At 36.1% G+C, this 24,451-nt stretch overlaps 1 protein-coding gene across 20 annotated transcripts in view; it reads left to right on the forward strand.

Moving 5' to 3' along the window:
* The window catches only part of SORBS2 (sorbin and SH3 domain containing 2), a 148,575-nt gene that overhangs the window by 99,374 nt on the left and 24,750 nt on the right, over nt 1-24,451 (forward strand). For 12 of the 20 annotated variants that reach the window (XM_088163502.1, XM_088163507.1, XM_088163503.1 and 9 more), the window contains 7 exons: nt 143-209; nt 1,020-1,064; nt 2,244-2,427; nt 5,453-5,567; nt 18,630-18,682; nt 19,348-19,535; nt 21,726-23,285. In XM_088163502.1, coding sequence (XP_088019628.1) covers nt 143-209; nt 1,020-1,064; nt 2,244-2,427; nt 5,453-5,567; nt 18,630-18,682; nt 19,348-19,535; nt 21,726-23,285 — 2,212 coding nt within the window. Of the gene's footprint in view, nt 1-142; nt 210-1,019; nt 1,065-2,243; nt 2,428-5,452; nt 5,568-12,671; nt 12,756-14,855; nt 14,913-18,629; nt 18,683-19,347; nt 19,536-21,725; nt 23,286-24,451 lie in introns of all 20 variants that reach the window. The other 8 variants (XM_088163514.1, XM_014889672.2, XM_014889673.2 and 5 more) reach the window with 4 other exon arrangements.

The raw sequence follows: 24,451 nt of genomic DNA on the forward strand, positions 1-24,451 counted from the left end.
TTATTGTATGAAATAGGGAATAACATTAGGGAATAAATAGGGAATATTTCTCTCCAGAATAATATTAAATGTCTGATCTAGACACATGGGTATTTCTATTTTGTCTTTTTTTTTTTTTAATTGTTAAAACTATTTTTTTCAGACAGTTGACAGGCCAAAGGATTGGTACAAGACAATGTTCAAGCAAATCCATATGGTTCATAAGCCTGGTGAGTATGTTCTTGTCTTTGCCTCCTCATTTCCAGTTTGAGGGATGAGAAATTGTCTACTGTAAATCTCTACCATCTGCACTGCCTTTCTTTTGGAGAACTCCAGTGTTAGAACAGTGTGGGCTAGTAAGCAGGCTGGTTTAAGGATAGATTTTGTGCCTGAACTTAATTGATGTCATAGAATATCTTACTTGGTTTTGCTGAAACAGAGCTTTGGTGACATTGCTAGCTTTAATGCCCTTCATGATTTGCCCCAAAGATCTGAAGAAAGTCTGTAAATGGCAATTATGCTCATTACACCTCCAGAAGGAAGGAGACACTATTCATCTGAGGTAGAGCTAACATTCAGTATGGTCACACAGAATGTTAGTGGGAGAATGAGAAATGTAGGCAGGAGAATGTTGGCTTACAATCTCTATTTTGAACACTAGTCACATAGAAGACATTTAGGATTGCCTTTATGATAGGAACAACAACTTAACACCCTGTAGCAGAGGAAAGCTGACAAAAGGAAGGAATCAAGCTTGGGGAGGGGAAAAGAACAGACAAAAAGTAATTTGCAGTTTGGTGCTAACTTAGTGTGCAATATGAATGACATGACCAGAAGATACAATACAATAAGATTATATAAACAGCCTAAGTTAAGTATAATTGGAAGATGGAGTCTTCAAGCATGTGTGAGATGAGGAAAAGAAATACAGTGCTTAATTGCCTACCAGTCTTTTATTTGTATTTGCAAAAACAAAGCTCAGTTTCTGTGATGAACTGGCATGTATGGCACTACTGTAACATATGTATTTCTTTTTGTAGATGACGACACAGACTTGTATAATACTGCATATGCATACAATACTGGTAGGAATTGCTCCATATTCAAAATGACGCTTTTGTTAATGTCAGCAAGTAATGGTGTGGTTAAACCTTCACGCTCGCTTTCATAATGCTTGTAGACACACTTTTTATTGTCTTGTTTGATCTCTGTTGTTCATGCCTTTTCTCCCCAAATGAAACAAGTTTAATTTTAGTTTCATTCTCACTACAGAAATTAATTGCAGCTGTGGATCTCTTACTGTAGAGAGATACACTTAACACTGTGGTTTCTTGATTACATTGCATTTGTTTTCACAAGTGACTGTTAGTAATGCTGCCTTTCCTTATAGAAATGGAAAGAGAACTACTGTGTGAAAATTAAAATACTAATTACTGACATTTTGAAAGACAAAAAGAATGGACTGAATAGACTTTAAAAACATGCAGCAAGAATAACTAATAAAACTGATTGTTTTACAAACTTTTCCATTTCTGCTATAGGCATTCATGTTTTACGCTATTTACCCTCAAGAAGAGACATATTCATCTAAGATACACAATCATTGTGTCTTAAGAAGGTTATACCCATATGGTAAAATTATTTACAAAAAAAGCAAAAATGAAAACATGAATAGACTATGTGCAAAAAGGCCATAGTGCCTTCTGCAAAAATGCCATTCAAATTTTTTCATTTCAGTTTTTGTTGCATTAAACATGCTCTCAATAGTGCCTTTTTCTGTGCTGCTCGGATTTGTTGTGGGTCAGTGGTTTGACATGTCTTTGTACTCTTGTGATCCTCTTCAAGATATGCTATTGCTTCATCATCACAAACCAACTATTTATTAAAACAATAAAAAAAGGTGTGTTTTCTGCCTCTTTTCTACCTTCTGAACATGGAACAACCTAGCAACAGGATGAGCCTGGAGATTAATTAGAGGCTGTCATTAACAGATGTGATGGATGTATACACCCATTAACTTCTCCATCAGTTTATTTTAACTGTACTGCACTTCATCTATGTGTTTGGAATTTTGTGTAAAAATATATAAGAAGTTCTCTGAGGAGCTACATAATACACAGCAATGTACTTTTAAAACTCATTTACACATTTTTGTAATCTTGCTGTTTTATTGAGTTATTGTGGGTTCTTGTAGCATTCCATATTGTGATTTTTTTCAGACTTACTCTCATGTAATGACTGTTTCTGGTTTTGTTTTGTATTAGGTAGCTACAGTCCATCCTTCTCTGCTCAGGCACACCCAGCTGCAAAGACACAGACGTACAGACCACTGTCCAAAAGCGCTTCTGACAGTAGCTCTGATGCCTTTAAGGTCTCGTCCCCTTTGCCACCCCATGTGCCACCACCAGTTCCACCACATCGTATGAGGCAAAGATCTACACCAGAAAAGTAAGTTAGTGCATTTTCAAAAGGTGTTCTTGCTAAGTACAGTATTCCAATTGCAGAATATAACGAAGGATTAAATAGCAGCTCTAGAATGACTCCCAGGGCTTTATTCAAGGCCAGTCAGGTGATGAGGGGTGATCTTCGCCAAGAGTCTGGGCATCATGCATGGTGCTGTCATTTCTTCAGTGTGCTAAAGAAGTTTTTATTCTTATTCATGATGCAACCATTAGCATTAAGGATTTTTATTCTCATTAGTGGTATTGTCCCACTTGTTGTGTTTCAGAACAGTCTGTGCTCTAGGAGCTGTCTTCAGTAGTTAGTCTCTGAGTAGGAAAGGCCATTTATTGAATCCAGCACCAAAGAGAAAGGATCAAAGAGATGATGTAATTGAAAATTCAAGGGAGAGCAAAACTGTACAAAAGTGTAGCAGTCAACCCATATTTCCCCAGAACTTAGAAATGTTTTACACCCCCACTTTTTCAATCTCCATTTTGGTAGACCAAGACAGCATTTACAGATTAAAGAGGCATTTCAGATATCTCATAGTTTTCTATCCAAATTCTCTGCACAAAACCAGTTCCCATTGGTTAGAGTTCAGTCTGGAAAAAGTTAGTAATGAATAACTCAGGAAAGAAATGTTTATCCTTTTGATAAAACTATGCAAAAGCCCTGCACACAAATGCTGTTGACTTCAGCATATCTGTAGGTACTAGCTCAAGCAAAAATCTTTTTCTTTAGTGTTTACATTCATTAATACTATATATTAATATAATATTATTTTATTATAATTCTATATGTGTGTGGCTATGTATATATTATATATTAAAAGGGTAATATTTTTCCTTTCATCTGTGCCTACAAGCTCCTCTCAGGCGAAAAAAGAATTTGAGCAATTTTGTCAGCTTGGACACTGTAAACATATATATATGTAGGAATTTATTATATTAAACAGTTACAAGTAATCAGTAGTAGTTTAATAATAATCAGTAGTAGTTTAAATAAAATATTATGAGGAAAAATCATACTAAGTGTTTAAAATTAAGACATGACTATGGCTTTTTGAAAACTTTTAGGTAATGACAATCCAAAATATAATTCAGTAGATACCCATACTGCAGAGGAAGATGAGATTGCTTGATGGTTACTGATTTTGGCTTCCCTGTTGCCAAGGGCAGGTTGTCAAGAGGAAATGCTAAAGGTTAGAGTTGGGTTTCCTCACAGAGGCCATGAGGCTTGAACTTTGTCAGCAAGTTATAGAGAAGTGCAGGTATTTTTAGCAAGACACCAAAATGTGGAGCTGTTTAGCTTTGATTTCTGAAGTTGTGTGAGTTGTCCTCTGCTAGGCCAAATGCCTCGGTCACAGAAACTGAGGCCTGTTGCACTCCTTTTGTCAAGCTTGGAAACAACTGCTCAGCATTGAATTTGGCTGTTTAACCTCCCCTTTTAATCTCCTGCATGATGTGACAGGCAGTGGAAATCTGTGTTCTCCAGGCCAAGGGATGCCAAACACGTTAGTTATGCTTTGCCCACTGCTGAAAGCTATAGCTCATCAATCTTTTCCTGCCTTTGGGAGATTTTTTTTAATTGCCTATGAAGCCAGAGTATTTTAAATCTCACGTAAGAGGCTTAGGTCCACATATACCACATGTTTCATATCTGAGAGGCAAGATATGGTTTGCATTAGCAGTTGAGCTCAAAATATAGTCCATACAGGATAAAAGGCTGAAAACTGTAAATTAGTTGAACTGAGTGTGACTCAGAATTTCAGTAGCATCTTTTTTCTTCAGTGGCTTGCAGTATAATGCAATTGCATCAGAATATTTCTATCTTTCTGTTCATTCTCAAATAATACATCCCTTTCTGCTCTGAAAATAATTTTTTCCTCAGTGAAAATAAACAATAAAGCCATGTAGAACTACTTCCCTTGAAATGTAGGGCATTTTATAAATAGAGGTGTCTGTGTCCCTGAAATGCACTTGCAAGCATACTATAAACAAAAGCTAACCCATAGATATTTTTTTTTAAGGCACATGACACATGCATTATGATGTCAGGTCACATCAAACCAAGTTAAACCAGAAAGACCTATAGAACTGATAAAATTTAATCAGTGTGTGCTCTTATCATAAATACAGACAATAGCTGGTAGTGTTTCCCCTTCCCTTTCCTCCAACCTTTGAGTTACTAGTGAGTTATTTTACACAGAATTAAATAAAAATATGTATGAGCTACAGTTTTTCAAGTACAATGGATGTATGTACTACAAGAATAGCCATTTAAATGTAGCTCTTACTGTAATTAGCTAAGTATTCCCCCAAAATGTATAGGTGGCTAGTAATATGACATTGTAAATGACTTAAAAAATATAGTAGCATGGGTTACTTTTTATTCTTTGCATAGCATTATTAAATTGAAAGCAAATTTATAATTATAGAGAAAATGGATACATTTCTGTTCCAAATTCAGTGGCCAAATTCTTCCTCTTGTTTATCTATTCAAGATAGAGAAGCAATATGCTGCTTACAAGGATATTCAGAAGCAATTCTACTAAAGATCAGGATAAAGACCATCACACTATCTTTTAAAATAATTCCTCATTTTTTGCCTCAGAAGATTTTGTAACTTTTTCAATATGGCCTTATCATCATATTATATGATGACAAAAATATATACCATTTCCCTTTATTAGTAGAGTGCACAAAACATGTATAGTTATTTGCAATGGTTTGCATGTTTTTTGACATGTTGTGCCATGGTACTTTTTAAACTGGTCTATTAGTTAAAAGAAAAATAGGAGTGATCACAGGCTGGACATCTCTAGTATTTTTCCTGGTGTACTGAGCATAGCTGCTGTAAACAGGTTAAGATGGTACAGTGAAACACTGGGATGCCAGGCTAGATGTTCCACAGCTGAGATCTGGAAAGATGAGCTGTTCATCATTTGGCTTTGCAGGTTTCTGTTGTTCAGAGTTGTAAAGCACAAGGTGATGACAGTAAATTAGCTCATCTGCTTGTATTTGTTGTTTAGGAACGACTGGGACCCTCCTGACAGAAAGGTAGACACTCGCAAGTTTCGCTCTGAACCAAGAAGTATTTTTGAGTATGAGCCGGGAAAGTCATCGATCCTGGAGCACGAAAGACCGGTAAGGCACATAAATGAAATGGGTAAGACAGTGAGAGGTTTGGTAAGAGTTTATCTTTTGAATATTTACAATTAATAGTAACTACTTAGAGTAATACTGAAAATCCTTTTTCAAATACAATTTTGCAACAATTTGTCTTTTCTCTTACCTGATGGTTGTACTGAAAAATTGGGTTTGGCTTATTTGCTGAACTTACATCTTCCAGTGTTTCCAAGAAATCACCACCATGCAAACCTCATGGGTGATAGGCAGAACAGATGGAAACTCCTTTTTCTAATTGGTAGCATCTACAGCACTTATTTTCAGTAGTATTAGCAGCACATATGATATCTGATTAATTAATGCATAAAAATAAAATACTTGCATTTTCAGAATGTGCTGAATTGTCTGTCTGAGGAGGTTTTGGTCCAATACTGGCCAAGGCCGCCCAGGCAGGACTTGCCTGAATACAGCCATGAGCAACCTGATGTGATGAGACCTATGTTTAGCAGGAGGTTGGGCTAGATGACCTCTGGGGGTCCTTTCCAGCCTCAAATCCTCTGATTTGAGTGAGTGTACATTATGAATGAGTGTACATTAACATGTAATTAGAAGTCATTATTCCTGCTTTCTGAATAACGATAGCAATTGTGGAATAAAGCTATGCTTAATGCTTGCAAAATGACAATTAACAGAAGTTTTCATTTGCTGAAAGATACATTCACCCAGCCCTTCTAATTTAGCTTTGTGCTATCTTAACACTTTCTTATTTTAGGAAAGCTGTTATGTATCAATGGCAGTATTTTCTTTTCTTGGTCTTTTACTTTGAGGTTGAAATGTTTGAGGGAGTCCAGTTTTAAATAAGACGTTTATGTAATCAGTACTGGATTATTATTTGCTTCTGTATTACATGCTTGTTCACAGAATTTATTTTGCCAATTTAAGCAAATTAAGGAAATAACTGAATTTTACAATATGCAATAGGGTGAAACACCTGAACCAAGCACCTTTTCTTTGGTGTTTGTGGTCTTTGCAGGAATCTAATTTTTTGTTATCCAGAAAACACAAAGCTCTTTTTCTGTGAAATTCAGTTCTTGCAGAACTGATGTGTTTTTCAAAGAGGAAATTGGCATTTCTGTAGGAACTGGTAATGAACCAATATAATTAGTATCTGAGTGCAGATGGACTTAACAAATAATTTTATTTAAAAGGCAGTTTCATTTGTCCTGCGTACTTTTTGCATGCCATGACTGCATTATAAACACTGATGTGATTTTCCAGCCTTCCAAATGCCAAAGAGTAATAGCAGATTCAAATTAAAAATAAGAAAATTGCACTGATTTCAGTGTATTCCAAGAATGGCCTCACTTTTCTAATGAATTACATTTTCTGCTGATGTAATGTGAACAAAAATAATTCATGTAACAATTACAGTGCTGATGAATATTGTCAGAGCTACATTTTTTTCAATTCTAGCAAACTAATGAAACAGAAAAACATAAAAGTGAGATTTGCTAACTGTTCCTGAATCCTTTTTTCCACTTGCTTATGCATTTTATTTTTGCTAATCTAAAACAAGAGATGGAATTCTGAGCTCTGTTTGGTGCTTAAAATATTTTCATGCAGAAAAGCTTTGGTCATGTTGTACCTACTGTGCAATAGCCATTAAGGGTAAGGTCATCGTGTCATCTGAAGTTTAGACTAAAAGTTTAGGCTTAGCTGGCGTACATACAAAGGACCATCTCATTGTATAAGAAATTTTTAAAGCTGTGAAAAGTACATTCATGTGCAGAATTGAGAGATTTTTTGTTTATGTATGATTCAGAGCTGTAAAAAATGGGAAATTTTTATGACGAAAGTTGTGCTGATGCTAATGTAACATTAGTTGAAAATCACAATTTCATCAATCTTGAATGTCTACTGTTGATAAAGATGCTATTTAGCTTTATGTAACTAAGATACTTTCTTTGGGCCACGTTAGTAACAGAAAATTAACTGGTTTCACTGAAGTATTTACTTTCCTTGTGGGGTATAGAAAGTAAAACTAACTTCTTAAAGGATGATCAGCAAAGCAGGTCAAAACCTCTTTTCATTGTGAGTAGGAAAAGCTAACATCTGAAAACAATGCATTGATTCCAAATTCAGATGAAAACTACAAATTCTCAAATGTGTCAGTACTGCATGAATTAAATCTTCGGCTTGATAATGTCAAAAGATTTGATTTCTAATGTCTGAAAAATTGTTTTCATGATACTGAAGGAAAGTATTAATAAAAATGTGAATATAAAATAAATGCAGTAAATTAATATTGCAAAATATGGACATTTATGGTGTCTGAACTAGAAAGTCATACTTTATTAGTTTTGTCAAAGCCAAAAAATTCAAAGGAAATTTTTCTAACACTACAAATCCCCATTTTTAAAAAAATTAAATAATTTCCATGATTATAAGATTGCCGTTTTGATGGCAAAGTAATTGTTAAAAATATAAAATATTTACAGCTATTTTGTATCATAATAAGCAGGACAAGACAGACTTGACAGATGAGCATTCCCTTTATTGGTGTAGGCAGTAGATTGGAATCAGTAGTGATTAATGTGGAGATGAGAACATGGGAAGAATAAAAGAGATTGAGATTCAGATTCAATGTAAAGCAATCATTTAGTGGGAAATACTGTTCAGCAGATCCTCACTGATCAAAAGAAGATCTGCATTAATCAAAACAATGTGAGAAATAATAAACTAAAATATTGACCTAGTAACAAAGATTAAATGGATAGATTGGTTCGGGATAACTGATTATCTTTGTGCAGAAGGATGAGTGTAGTTTCAAACTGCTGTATCATGTAGTAGCCTCTGCCATGAAACAGGAAATTAATGTGTTTTCTTCCATAATTTGGATTTGTAAGAGTATAAAACATCAGCAAAAATGAGAGGCTTTGGATTAGTATTTTGAGATTACAGTAAAAGTGTGCAATACGAAGGTGCTAAATACTCTTACAAGACACAGTGATACAGCTCCTTTTTTCCTATTTCGAGAAGCCACTGATAAAGTGGTACATCAGTTGTTTTGATGTATGTTTCCATTTCCAGTGCCTGCAAATCAACTAAATATTCCTCTTTTTCTTCAATATCTTCAAAACAATGGACTTGTTTCCTAAAATGGATGTTTACTTTCCATTAATAAGTAAATGGCAATGTAACAACTTAATCTTACTCACGTGTAAATGAAATTAAATTTTATTCTGTACTAGTTTCTACATTGTATATATGAGAAGCAATTCCTCCATACTTGTACATATATCTATTTCTGCAGTAGAGTATGTAAGGAAAAATCTCAGTGTTACTGTAAAAAAAGACCTCATAAAATTGGTACAAGCAATGCCTCTATTTTCATTAGTTGTTTTACTCGAAGCATAAAAGTATACCATGTGCTAGTCAAATAAAACTGTGAGGTTAAATTTGAGTTCTAGATTTTTTAATCTCTGTTGAACACACAAATTTTCTACTGAGTTTATATGCAAGAGGAATTCATGATTAAAATATTTTTTTTTTTAAATCACTGTTTTGTCAAATACCAGAAATAGACTGGGCTTGTTCCATGATGTACATCTGTTGTTTTTCATTTGGTTTGGTTTTTAGTGTTGTGAAAAATTTAAAATTTTCTTTAGAACATGCACATTTGGTTGCTTTTGACATCTCAATCTGGTTATCTGAATATTCTGCTTGGTATTCTTAATATGTCATTAAAAAATATTTATTCTCATAAAGAAATAGACTAAGTCCATCTGGCTGTAGACTTGTAGTTACCACAGCTATTTAAAACTAGCCCAAAAGCAGGAATAAAAAGAAAAAAGAAAAAAAAAAAGGAAAAGTGAAAGAAAATTCTTTAGAGATAATAAAAATGCCAAAGCCAAATTTACAACAGACATCTCAGCCCACTATTCCCGACAGGCTTCAGTTTGGTGTCTGAACTTGCAAATGCAAAATATTGATCTACATTTAACTCATGAGAGATAATGCACAGTTTAAATGCACAGTTTTGATTATTACCAGTGGATTCTATTTGTGTATCAAACCAAGAACAGGCAAAGCTACATGTAAAACTGCAGATATAATTTTTTTCATTGTCCTTGTTCTATACTTGAGTATGCTGATTCAATGTTGTGTTGACCATCTGGTGCAAAAGGAGTGAAGTTAGACTTATTAAAGACTTAGTGGTCTTTAATAGCATATTTTCAACAAATAATCAAAATATTACTAAATTTCTAGATGAAGGATAGATTGCAGGTACATTAGTTGACTGGCACATCATAAAAAGGGATTTTCCTTTATTGCTTTTACTTTCTATTCCACTAGTTTGGGAGATACTTTGTGAGACTATGCCAAGTGCAGCTTTTAAGGCAAAATGATTCATTCATTTTAAGTCTCTTAGAAGGGGAGATAATAGAAAAAGCTCTGTCAGCAAAACTGAATCCAAAAGCCCAGCAAAATCAATTGCCTGTGTATTGATCTTGGTAGAACAGGGAATGCAGTCGTCTCCAGAACTGCCAGGCAGCAGGGAATTGGCAGACTTTAGTAATCAGTTTCTTTTTGTTTGCTGCCCTCTGCGGTTGAAGCTGTAAATTAAAGTGGACTTTGCTGCTTTACATACTTTGTAATAGTCTAATTTTATTTGCACCTACTGCAGGAGAAGAAATTAAAACTTAGAAACTAGGTAAAATATATTATTTCTAGCTTTTTTTTTTTTTTCACCAGCAGAAACACAAGGGTTTTTATGCTTGCAGCGAATTGCAAGAGTATTGCAAGTTGAAAAGGGAGGCAACTCCCATTCTCATTTTTATCTCCTTGGCTGGCTTGGGGGAGCCAGGTTGACCTGTCAGCGTGTTCTGCCTCCCTGCAAGGAGGGATGTGTTTCCACCACTGTGTAGGTGTGGGGCTGCTGCTCTTCAGGGCACCTTGAGGCTCACAAGGTAATGTCAGTAGGCCAGGACTTCTAGGGCCAAAAGCTCCACAATTCCGACCCTATATACATTTTAAATTATTTATTTATTTATTCTTTTTATGTAAATACACCCATTTGTTGATACCAACATTTCTGTGAAAATTAATTTTTTGGCAGAACATGAAGGTAAAAACATGCAATATTTCAATATACGGTAACTTAGTTTGGAGAAAGTGTGGAGAAAAATTGTTTATTAATGTCTTCTCAGATTATCCAGATGCAAATTCTGGAATTTTTTTTAAGGTAAGCAAAAAAACCTCTAAATATGGCAAGCATTCTCTGTAATGGGAACAGAGCTGATACACAGTAAAGTTATCTTCTGCATTTTGCACCTGTCATTTTTTGCCCTCATGCCTTCATATGTCTGTAGAAGAGAATCTTGTGGTTTTTTTCTTAAATTAGTAATAGTCTCTATTAAATTCACACACTTTTAATAGTCAGTTCATGAAACTAATTTCAGTAATGTTTCTGTACAAAAGACTTGGGAGTCTATGGTTGAGTTCAAGCACTTGTCATTAGTACTGCTGAGATACAGCTGTGGATGGTGGAAATGTAAGGGCAAAACTCCAGAGGAGCTTTGCTTCCTAACCCTTCTGTGGAGCACAGCAAGATTTTCATCAGTGACATTCACTTCCCTCTGCATTCACAGGAATACTGCTTCCCTTACTTGAAAGGGCATTGTGAAGAGAAGTGTACAAAACAACAGCTGGGGTCCAGATATTGCATGAACAGCTCATAGATATGTGAGCACCAAGGTAGTTCTGAAGGTTTGCTGACCTTTCAATAAAGCAGAGTTGGCAGGCTGTCTCAGTAATATCAAAAGCAGCAAGAAAAGTGCTGTGAGATGTTTAATTATTTGAAATGGTGAAGAGCACAATGGTGAATGTTATCTCTTGCTGTATGTGATTGCTCCAGTGTTCTGATGACAGTTTGACTCTGGAGGAAAAAGTGTTACGTACTTGATCACCAGTGTCATTCTTTATGCAGGACCCTGTCTTCTTTGATGATTGCAAAGATCTTTCTAGGGCACACCATAATTAGGTTCTAGGTTCTGATAATTACAGTTATGGAGAAGCAAATTTTAAATTCAGAAATGTCTTTAAGAAGAGATTTCTCTGTTTCAGAGACCTTTAAGCCAACAGTTTGCTGTAATTCTGTGCTGTATGAAAGCCTACATCAGATGCTACAAAGAAACTGAAGCTATTTAGAAAATAATTAATGCAGCCAAGTTTACAGTTGATTAGATATCCTATTGAGAGCTGTCCTGTTTTGCACCATCATGTTTTCATGCTGCGTGAATAAATCTGTCAATTATTCTGTTCACTGAAGAATTTCCTTAATACTATCTTCAATTGCTACTTTATCCCTTGGCTGTGAGAATTTTCAGATGAAAACAATGTATTTCACTGTCGAAAAAAATGCTTCATTATGTCAACAAGGCTATGTGAGATAAAGCATTTTACAGTACTGCTGAAATTAATGTTATGGAATACATAATTTTTTTCCCCTGTGTTTTGACCGTAGGATTTAAAATATACCAGGTCCTTTTCATATGTTGAAGTGGCTTTTTTTAACATAGTGATGCTTGCATGATGCATATTCCTTATCTCTGCTCAGTGCTTGCTTCAAGACATCAAGATTCAGAATTAACATGCCTTGTGAGAAGACAAGAAATGACTGAAAGCAATACAGATAAAGTTGTGTCTTTATTGCTGATCAGATGAGCAATTTCTTGCCTATGCTGGAGAAGGCAATCATTTAAACCATCTTCCTAACAAGGAATCTTTAGCAGCATTAAATGTAATTAACTAATGCAGGGATGTTAAAGAAAAGGTCAAAGCGTCCTCTTAGCTTTAAAAGTATAATTTTAAAATGTTTAACATCTTCCAGTCCTCGGAAGAACATCAACAAAAGGAAAAGTATTAAAGCTACCAGTGAATGACAGCTCTTGAACACAAATATTCTCTATCTTAAATACCATCTTCATTCTTTGATTTTATTCCATTTCTTTCCCCATATTTGTTTTATGTCTGTGTGTTTGTTGTTAAAGTGACATAGCATTTCTAGCACTTTGCTCAGTGTGTGCCTTTTCCTTCCCTCTTCCTTCACAACTGCTCCAGACTGATCGCATAAACCCAGATGACATAGATTTAGAAAACGAGCCCTGGTATAAATTCTTTTCAGAGCTGGAGTTTGGACGTCCGGTAAGTGAGGACAGAATATTGATATTTACACTTTAGGAAAAAATAGTTTTAGATTGAGAAAATAAAATTACCAAATTCAGCAAGTATATACCTCTAAAACTAATATAAGGTTTTTTATGAGGAAGGGCAGTAAAGTCCTATTAATCCAAGTTTTTGGGTTTTTTTCAAAAAGACTCTTAACTTGCTAGAGTAGTTATAGTAATAGCTTTATAAGGAGTATGTATTAGACATATAGTAGTGTGTAAGTATTTAATAACAAGACAAATTCCATGATAAACAGGGATGTTTGCTAGTTACCCTAAATTTTTTGCATTTGGCTGGATTATTTTTGAACAATCTTCTAGGACAGAAAAACATGACATTTTGTATTAAGGATGCTAAGTTACAGATTATAAATTTTACTTAAAGGACTATCTCTAAATTTAAATGTATGAAGCCATAAACAAATTTCTTATACCAGGAAATACTGAGATTTTTTTTTTTTTCGTTTTTTTCATCTCTTATATGCATACATGCAGAATACATATTTTGTACCTGAAAACAGAGATATAGGTTGGCTCTGTTTTCAAGCTGGGCATCTGTTTGAATAGACAGACTTCAGTTCTGCTCCAATTTTCGCAAATAGCCATTACTCAGAAAAAGGGCTCTGGCAAACAGCTGCTGGTTTAGACCTGCTGCAAGCACTTACATTAAAAATTATAAATCTGAAGAGTTCTATTTGGCCAAAACACCTGAAAATCAGAAATACCTCGATTTTTCACCTTTGATTTCTTACGCAGTTGCAGTTCTTCTGCAAATGTCATAGGCTTAATTGTACCTAAGCATCTCAGGCTGTTTGTACATTTTTTACAATGGTAAAACACTAACATTGTCCTTAAGGCAGGACTGAGAACTACTAGGTTTCACTTCCTCCCTGCACAATGCCTTAACAACTAGGTTGGAGATGCACCTGCTCTTGCTTTTGCACACTCCCTCTCTGGCTCCACAGAGCTCAGATTCTTTCCTGCACACTCTAACATCTTTAGGAAAAAGGATAGCAAATGTCTTCATCCCAGAAGAGTGTCTAAGAGGATAGTTGGAATATGCAGACAGGTGGAAAATTAAAAGAAGTTAAAATCCTCTTAGAAAAAGGAGGGAAGTAAACCCAAGCATTCCCTCAGTCTTTTTAAGCATTCTCATAGCTCCCCTGGATCCTCCCCAAGATTTTTTGAGTATAAAAGCAGAAGCCACAGGCCGCAGGCAAGAAATCTGAAGTAGTCATGACCTTGAGAGTATCGGGATTTAAAATATCCCCATTCTTTTCTTTTCCTGTCAGCCAACAATTCTCTGGAGGCCTATCAGAATTTTAATTAGTGACATGCCAGTCTACATGAGGAGCCTGAGCACTTGACATGGGGCCTTGGAGGACACCCTGGAACCAGGCACCTTAGTCCTTTTCTGTAGCTAGCCATAAACCAAAATCAGAACTCCCTGCTGCTTCAGGAAGAGCAGAAGAGAAGGCAAATCATATACACTCTTTTAAAACCTTAATGTTTTAATCATAGCATTTTAAAAAATTACACATTGAATACTCTCTGAAATTTTTTTTAAAAAGGTAAATATATCTGGTTTTCATTTCCTGTGCAGTGGTCTATAATGTTATCACATTGTCATGGATTACTCTTGATCTCCATTATCCTGCCATTCAAGTCGTATTGTCATTCCTCCCTCTAGGTGGACAGAAACAGTACAGATCAATCCTTCGGGTGAACCATATCTCAACAATATTTTACTGATAACAATAACTTTTAAGATAAAATATATTGAAATTCCTCCAAGGGAGCATAACTGTGATGCTTTACACTTTTCTCTCTCAGTATTTATCTGGTATTTATTCAGCCATTCCAGTTGTAAATTTTACCACTGAAAGTTACTAACATTTTATTAAGATATTTTGAAAATAACACATTTATCCTTCCATTCTACCCATGTGTGTCACTCTTTGTATCTGACGCTGTCAACACTTAATTTCTAACTGTGTCACCTTTTCCACATGTTTCATTCCTTGCTGCCATTGATTCTCCTCCATTTCATCTCTACACTTCTGCTTTTATGATGCAGCCACCTAAAAAGCTTTTGGACTATGTTCAAGACAGTTCTTCTGGTGTTTCCAATGAGGTAAATGAATGGTTCTTTTTCAGATGATTCTCTTGGGAAGAAGGGTTGGAATGCTCACCGTTTATGACATATGTTTGTTAAAATTTAGTGGTCTCTTTCTGCTAGCTATGAGACATTTCTAATTCACAATCATTGTATCTTTGTCTTCATATCTTTCCAGATCACTAGTGCATTTGGATGTTGATCTTATTATCCTAGGAACTGTGAGTCCTTATCCCCAAAACTTCTCAGAGATTAACACCCAGAATTACACAACACTCCATATGTCTCTAACTCTTTGACAAATTCCCACTTTTCAGAGTTGGGCAAGTGCATTGCACAATTAATCCATCAGCACAGTATATTTTTTAATTAAAACATCTGACTGCAGATTCTATGTGTCAAGTGAAAGCCTTTGTGGCTAAGTTGTCATTTCTCCAATTAAGTATTTATGACTAAGGTTGTTCATCAGGTAAAACAGCAATTAATAGTACTGTTGTAATTTATGACTCAGGATTGGCAGTTTCTGTCAGTACTCGAAATAAAACTCATCAAGACCAGGTAGTGGGCTGACATTGCCCTACTCTGAGTGGGAGAGATTCAGGCTTTCATTCCTTCTCCACTCCCTCCGCATTTTTACAGCATTAGGGCAAAAGTCAGTGAATCCTCTACTGGCAACTTTGCTTCATATGGTGGCTTTACTTCATTCATATTTGTGATTCACTATCATCTTCCGTAGTTTTGCCAAAAGGTAAACTCAGTTTGTGGTCTTAAATTAATTGTTTGCAATTTACTCTGGTTTGGTTTTAAGCTCTCTCTCTATATAGAAAAACCTCATCGTTGTGAAATTTGGGCCCAGTTCTCTGATAGAAAAAGCTTCTATGCCTTTTCTAATTCCTGGTGGTTTTTAATATATCAAGGAAGACGATTTAAAAGCCCTAACAAGACTTTGAAATATTCCCATGTTCAGTAGGTCTGGGTAAAAGAGCTGTTAATTAACACTAGTTTTCTCTTTGATTAATTTTCAAAAAGTCCTGTCTTAAATTTAGAAATTTTAATAATCTTTAAATATCATAAATTGTGTTCAAAAACTACAGCAACTTAATATTTCTCTGGAGGGGGAGACCATTCAAAATAACTTGATAATTATAACCATCATGCACACTAGCCTATTTGTTATTTACCTTTTACTTTTGCGTGCTTTCTCTAGCTCCATTTTTAGTCAGCATTAAAGCCTTGATGCATGAAAAAAGCTAAAATACAGGCTTAATTTTAAATATGTGTCTCATTTTTTTAGTAAAACCAAATCAAATATTCAAAAAAGACTGTATTTAGTAGTTTGGAGTTGTCATCTCCAATATTTAATTTTTTTTCGAGTGGCCTTTATTCATATAGAGCAGTACTGAATATTGTGGAAGGTGGCTAATTATGTTTGGAGATGGGACAGATGTGTTCAGTTGGGCCATCTAAAAGTAGGTCCATAAACGCCCAAGAGCTGACAGGACAGCTGCAAACAGTAAAACAAGCAGTAAAAAACAACCACACACAGTGTTTACTTTCACCTTTCCTCTCTATGTCACATCAGTGAAGCTCTACCTGTGGAGAGAAGGTATAAACTCCACACATTCTATAAACAATAACATATACCTGTAGTAGAAATTAGTGTTGCAGAATGGGCAACATACAGGATCTGTCATATAGAAAAGACTTCAAAACCAGCATCAAATAAAGGATAAAAGGGCAAGTTACATTCAAGATGATAAGAGAATCTTAAAGGATGAAAAGCAAAAGTCATGTAGTAACCCAGCAGTCAATTTTGGCATGATACACACTTCCAGGCATCTTAAGCTGATCACTGACACACTGTGTATGGCCTGGGGAATGCCGTGGATAAGGAAGTTCCTCTGATGTGATTTCCATTGTGTGATTTACCCATAGCCTTCCACAGGAGACAGTGAGGATCTGCTCTGCCCTTGGGAGTGACATCAGGGTCTGTGCAGCCCTGCAGCTACTACAGGTGGTGGGAAGCAATCACTGCCTCTGGCCATTTGGCCACTGTCACCCCACAGGTGCTCAATGGTCACCAGTGGAAGTGGTTGGCATCTGCACAAAATAATCCACAATGACAACTTACCTGCAGTGTTTTACCACCTCATGAAACAGTTCTGAGAGATCACCTGTGGCCCCCAATTTCCTTCCTGGTTGGTTCCAGACCGTGGATGTGACTGGTCAAGAGAAGGAAGATGGTTGTGGCCAGTTTTGAAAGGAGACTTGGATGTTTTCCAGGACAGACTGAATGTGTGTTTTATGGGTAGTGCAGGGAAGCACACAGACCTGAGGCCTTTGCTTACTGTGGTTATAGTGGCTGTTGGTGTGAGCAACGTGTCTGGCTTCTATGGTTTTATTGCAGACAGACCTCATAGTATTGGATATGTATCTCAAAATCATTGAATTTGGAGAGTGATGGGAGAATCATCACAAAGTACTTTTAAGCCTTCAGAGGGTATAAAGAAAAACTTGAAAATATGAGCTATGTGAACACTTGGAATTATCTTAGCTCAAGTTTTAGATAACATCTGTTTCATACTGTAGCATGTTTGTGTGGCTCTCCCCGTCCCGCAGTCCTACAAAATCTGTTCCCAAATATTCTAAGACTACTGGCAACTTCTGGAGGTGTACCTAAGTGTCAGTTAACAAATCTGGGTGAAGTTCTGTTCATGAACTTGCAAATCAAATCACTGAGGGGGGGGAGAATCTAACAAAAGAAAGGACTTATACAGGCCATGAGTGCCATTACTTCGGCAATCCTTCACAACAAAGATTTTTCCATGCAGAGAAAAAGTCAAGCAGGCTCTCTATAAAGAGGAAAAGTATTTCCTGGACCTTAGAAAACTGTATGATAGTTGTATATATAGTCCATTGGGCCATGGAAAGCTGAAATGACACACCAGGAACTTGAAAGAAGTTTAAATCGTGAACCTGACTGCTTTGTATCCATGAAGAAATACCCCAGGAACCATGCAGTTCATTCTAGACTCATACCTGGTTACCAGAATTGTAATATTACTTAATGCTGACTGAAGGCTTGAAATGGTTGATTTAAAATCAGTCGTCATTTAAGGTTGACTTTGTATTAATAATACAGTTATGGAAGTTCCATCTCCCAGTGTTCATGCAGTAGCTACATCTGTAACTCCATAAGCAATGACTAAAGTTCTGTGATGAGAGCTGTTCTTACCAGGATTATAAGGTATATAAGGCCAGTTGCTGACTACAAACATTATGAGATTGACAAAAGTTTCTGGCTATTACTGATTATAGGATTTTGGTGAGTAACTGAGAGATGAGGAGAAGCTTTGCAGACCTCACATGTACATGAAGAAATAATTTCCAGATTATGTTTTTATAGTAAAGATTTGTTTAAGCTGTTCTGTGTCTGGTTTTAAAAAGTGTATAGAAAAGCATGATTTGAGATCACTATTTAGCAGTGCTTTCAAGGAAAAAAATATTACTGAAGTAGAATAGGAAATGAAATCTAGCAATGCTTTTTAAAAGCTGCATAATTTATTCTCATGAAATGTTGCTGTGCCTGTGACAGAGTGGCCAGGATGGTAATCATCTTGGGCTGTTGTTATAGGATTTGCCACAGAGTAACAAAGAGTCAACAAACATGAAAAACAAAAATTGTCACTCTTTTTTTTCAAATACAAACATAACAATCCATGTTTGTTTTCACAGGCTTCCTTATATCATCACTATTCAACAGACAGAGGCCTGGACAGGCCCTCTAGGTAAGAAATATTATCTATTACTTCAGCAGACACAGATTATCCAGCCTGAGGGTCTTTGAAATAAGCAGATTTTGTGTAGAGTCAGATTTTAACATTCACCTTGTGAGCTATGGCAAATTAGATACTTGGAGAGAGTGTTGATTTTGATATTGATGATCAAAATAATTTTATTTTAGTTTTACAAGGACTTCGTGTTTACAGTCAAATTAACCATACTTTGTTCTGGGTCTTTCCACTAACATCCCTGAGCTTCTCTCTCAATGGCAGTGATTTATTCTTTACCCTTACTGCCTGCAAAATATTCAGCACTGCTTTCCTAAGCATGATGCATTGACTGTTCTTGGTCTCTGTCTTTTTCCTATCTTTGCATTAAAATTCTAGTTCCAAAAAACATTCTAAAAGAACTTGATGCATTTATTTCAAAGAAAATGGCATGGTAATGTTATCTAAAACTTTAAACCAATCAGGTTAAGAACAAATTCATCTTTTCATTGGGATATAGGCTGTAAGATGTGTGAGACCAGTGCTTCTTCCCTTTGCATGTTTTTCGTGTATTTATTGTGGCATTTTTTAATCTATAAACCAATAATATAATAATGGCTTTCTTAAATTCCTGATTTCTGATCTCAGAATCAGACTGCTACTGATGCTGCTTTTTTCTGTAGTTCTGCAAGTACTGCGAGCGACTACAGGAAGCGAAGGAAGTCAGAACCTGCTGTAAGTCATCAGAGGGCACACAGCGATCAGAACGCCAACAGACCCAACCTGGGCCGCACAGACACACAGGGCCCGTGTACCACCCTTAGGAAGCCTTTAACTAGCTCATCTCCTTCTTCTCCATCAAGAGCAAAAGGTAAGAGGAGACCATGTTAGTTAGCAGAAAAGTACAGATGTGTTGTGCTGTACCTTGGTAGCAACTGCCTCGTGTCGCTCGGCGCGCTGCCCCAGGGGATGGGATGTGAAGCAACAGCTTTGGGCCTTTCAGGAAAGGCTAACTTGTTTATTCTTATGGGTGTCAATTTAAGCTGAAAAGCTGGATTTGTAAGAAGGATTTTCCAGTTTCAACTGCTTGTCCTAACAAAAGAGAACTGACTAAAGGAAGACTATAAATTCTACCACAATGTATAAACCCTAACACTTTTATTAACTCTACTACTCTCTTACTAGATTATTGTGATTTTAAAACTAGTTTTATTATACTGAGGAAGAAATAACCTGTAAGATTAAAGAAGTGTTTCCAGGATAGCAGACCTTTTAAATCCATAGCTGATGTCTTAGACATTGTCAGTTATCAGGACCTGATTTAATCAAGAAACATCCATAGTCTGATTTTTTACTTTCTAAATCCTCGGAAGTATTTAGTACAGCTGATGCAATCTAATTAGCTTATTTTTTGGCAAGCAACTCACCATCCTATTACCGTTTTCCACATCTCTCCAGGAAAGAGATCACAGAGTCAGTTGTACATTTGGATCTGGAGGTTTGGATGGGTTTTTCTAGAAAGACAAAAGGCTTCCAGTAAAACATAAAATAGAAGTAATATATAAAATAATACTACATACGTCTCCTGTTCAAATTACTATTATTCTCTTAATTGCTCTATTTTGTAGCTATACTAATAAGTAAACCTCTCTAAAAGTAAATTCTCAGTGAAAATAACATAATATCCAGACTGCAACAAAATGTGTCAAAGAAAAGCAGTGAGGAATACTGAGAGTGAAGTGGTTGAAAAGCAAATGTATTTTAAACATTTAAAACATTAAAGTGTAATAGCAGTAATTTTAAAAGTGGATTAACTCATCCATTTGGTTTACCAGGCTAGGCAGTAAAAAGCTGATAAATTCACTTGCCTGCATGTGCCTTTGACTCTACCACCAATAACAAGCACTAAGTATGACTTCAACACTTCTTGTGTTTGAAAATCCTTCTATTAATAATAATCTTCCACAGCCAATTAGCTTTCAGAAGGTGACACTGTTTTCTCCCAGCATTATGACCCCTGTAGAATGTTAATTTTTCTTGAAATTAACCAATTTGTTAAAGAAGGAGCACATTATAAACAGTTTAATCAGCATGAATTTTGAACTCAAGTGTTTGTTTCAGATCTAGATTCAATTTTTTTTAGAAAGTAGACTGAGCTGTTTGAAGCATCCTTCCTGAGCTGAATGTTGCCGCTTGAGACAAGTTTTGAAAGTTCAGTACAATTATGAAAGACCACCATTCCAAATTTGTCTCATAGTGTCTTCTAGATCTACCATGCACATAAAAATATGTCTTAAAGCTTGAAAACTCAGGCCTTTGTTATGGAAGTCAATCTAAGGGTTATTTTTTACTTCTGTACTGTGGTTAGGCTCAGTAAACTGATACACCTTCCTTTACACCTGTATAGCACTTCCTGAGCTGCCTTTTTCTGCCCTCCATAAGCTGTACAAAACTGTACAGCTTTCAGTACTATCACACAGGGAAGGACCAGGCTACTTGTGAATGACTTGGAGAAATTTCCTATTTCATCTGATACAAAGATTTGTCTTTATTTTAACTATCTTAGAATATGTGGATGCTGTGAACTCTGAGCATTATACAGGTTAAAAATCCTAAACAACTTTTTCAGAATGCTCAGATGGAAAAGTCAGTATTACCCTGAAGTCTAGATTTGTTGTGTGGCTTCATCTTTAAATCCTTTGCAGCTTCTATTGTCTGTTGACCTGCTTAAAAATCCCACTTAATCCCCAATTAATGCCTGATTTCTTATGTTGCTTTAATGGCAGGGGTTGTTGGGGAGATAACATCTCCATAATTAATAAGGAATTCTTTTTGTTGTTCAAATTATCATGAGTGCATTTTAGCAGCTGTAAAATAACTTTACTCTAGCTCTGCTGTCCTAGGCTTTAACAAACTATGTACTGACCTAAGCTGATAGATGCACTAATTGCTATCTCTTTTCTAGCCTTTCTAATACTTACTGATGCTAATTCCAACTTTCTAAATCTTTTAATTTCTGGCAATGTCTCTTTTTTACCATGCTGCTCTATGGATTATGAAGGTGGGGATATTAGCAAAGTATATCCATCCCTTTTAAGTTACTCAGTGCACAACCACAACACCTCAAATGAATTAGATTACTGTAGCACTTACAGACAACATTTAGCTGTTCCAAATGATTCAAGAAGGGCAACCAGCTACAAGAATGGCTGGCAAATGACTCGCCAAAATGCAGAAGTCTGGAGCAGCACAGAGGAGGCTGCCTCTCCAAAGAGGAAATCTCGTAGCTGTGATGACCTGTTAACAGATGATCGCGATAGCTACCCCGATGCCCAGGCCAAGGCTGAAAGCATGGGCTCTCTGTTATGTGAGGAGGACTCCAAAGAAATCTGCTCAATGAACTGGAACTCCCCATATGTTGAGGGCCGTGGTAGTGGCAGGTCAAGAGTTCGTCACAGATCTGCACACGATGCTCCAGGTTTCCTGAAGATGTACAAAAAGATGCACCGCATCAATCGCAAGGACTTGATGAATTCTGAGGTGATTTGTTCTGTCAAGTCCAGAATACTGCAATATGAAAAAGAACAGCACAAAGGTATTCTTCAAGGCTGGAGAGAGTCTTCTACTGAGGAGGTGCCCAGAGATATGGTGCCAACCAGAATATCTGAATTTGAGAAGTTAATTCAGAAGTCAAAATCAATGCCGAACCTTGGTGATGACATGTTGTCAACTGTTACATTAGAGCCTCCTAAAAATGGCTTGTGTCCAAAGAGGAGATTTTCTATTGAATCTCTGCTGGAAGAAGAAACTCCAGTCAGACATCCCTCTCAGGTACAACGGAGCTACAAGTCTAAAGCCCTGGTGCCAATTCATATTGAAGTGACCAGTGATGAGCCACAACGATCACATATAGATTTCTCAGACAGCGATCAAGACGGAGTGGTTTCTGATCTCAGTGACTTTATCCAGATAGAGGGTTCATCCTTTTGTAGTGAAAGTGACTTTGATCACTTTTCCTTCACTTCATCTGAAAGCTTTTATGGGTCAGGCCATCACCACCACCACCATCACCACCACCACAGGCATCTCATTAGCTCCTGCAAAGGGCGATGCCCAGCATCCTACACCCGCTTCACCACCATGCTCAAACATGAAAGGGCTAAGCAAGAAACCACTGAAGATCCAAGGAGACAGGAAGCAGAACCTGGCCTGTCTAAGATAGCATTCCTCGTCAGTCCAGTGCCTTTCCGGAGGAAAAAAAGTGCAGCTCCTAAAAAACAAACTGAAAAGAAAAAATGCAAATCATCAGTATTTGAAGCACTAGATTCTGCACTTAAAGACATCTGTGACCAAATTAAAGCTGAAAAAAGGCGGGGAAGCTTGCCTGACAACAGTATATTACACAGACTTATTACTGAGCTGCTTCCAGACATTCCAGAAAGGAATTCATCTCTTAAAGCTCTGAAAAAGAGTCCCATGCACCAGCCTTTTCATCCACTGCCTCAAGATGGTGCTATCCATTGTCCACTGTACCAGAATGATTGTGGAAGATTACCTCTTAGTGCCTCTTTTCCAGACATGGATGCAACTAACAACAATGATAGTGCACTGTGTTTCCAAGGTGGATTAACTTTCTTCCTCTATCCTTGTGACTGACTTATCCAACCTTACTCCCTGTGTTTCCCACCCTTTCTCATTCCATTCTGTGTCATCTATAAGAAGCTTTCATCCCACAAAATTTTTAGTGAAGGACATCATTTTCACGTAGGTGTTGAGGATAGATAAATTTTCTGTCTATTCACAAAATACAGTAATCAGGACAACTGAAGTAGCAGTGCATTTCAACTAATTGAAACTAAATTAGTTCTATAAATTATAATGATATTATTAAGCAGTGTATTCATGCATCATAAGATGCTGGTCAAACTGGAAACAATATGCAGATAACCCTTTCTTTATCACTAAGAAAAAAAGGATCTGAATCTAAAATGTGTTTTACTGTATAACTTCGTTAAATGTAAGTGGTTAAAATGCTGTTAATTCTGCCAGTATCATAGAAATTCTATTCAGTTTTCTTATTAACCCACTGCTTTGTGCTACTTTTTGTGAATAGATGTTAAGTTCATTTTAGAAAGTTTCCATTTCCACTGTTCAAACGATACAATTTCCAATTTCTGTGGCAGCAAAACTAATTATTTTCATAGAATTTCAAAATGTCTATATAATTTTGAGAAATGTCCTGTCTTCTTAGAAGGGAATTTCTCAATAATCAAAACTTGAATGAAATTGTCAGTGTAAGTATGACCAATGTATTTTTAAAGTTATTGCTTTGTTTGTTGCTCTGCTTCCTTTTTTTTTTTTATTTTATTCATAAAAAGAAAATAATTACTTGAAAGATATTGTTGAAATCCCAAATGGATAGAAGAGAGAATATAGAAATTATAGAATATTTGATCAGACCCATTTTAGCCTTATTCTCACATATTTTTGTGTCACTTTTGCAAGTAGCACAATAATAAATACATATTTCAAGAGAAATCAGAATTGAAGCTATTTCTATCTTTTCTTAACTAGTTGTGATAGACCTATTTAGAACAGAAAATCTAGTTAAAAAAACAGCTATAAAACACAGTTCAGAATTGAATTAGTCATACTCAAGGCCTGATAATGATTAGCCCTGGCAATTCTACATGATGAGTACTACATGGTGAGAGTGAAGTTGTTGAAAAATGTGCTGGTCACATATTATAGTTGCTAAATGAGAATTTTCCAGTCTGTGAAGATAAG

The sequence above is a fragment of the Sturnus vulgaris genome, chromosome 4 (genome assembly GCF_052056855.1).
Source record: "Sturnus vulgaris isolate bStuVul1 chromosome 4, bStuVul1.hap1, whole genome shotgun sequence".
In the NCBI taxonomy this organism is placed as follows: domain Eukaryota; kingdom Metazoa; phylum Chordata; class Aves; order Passeriformes; family Sturnidae; genus Sturnus; species Sturnus vulgaris.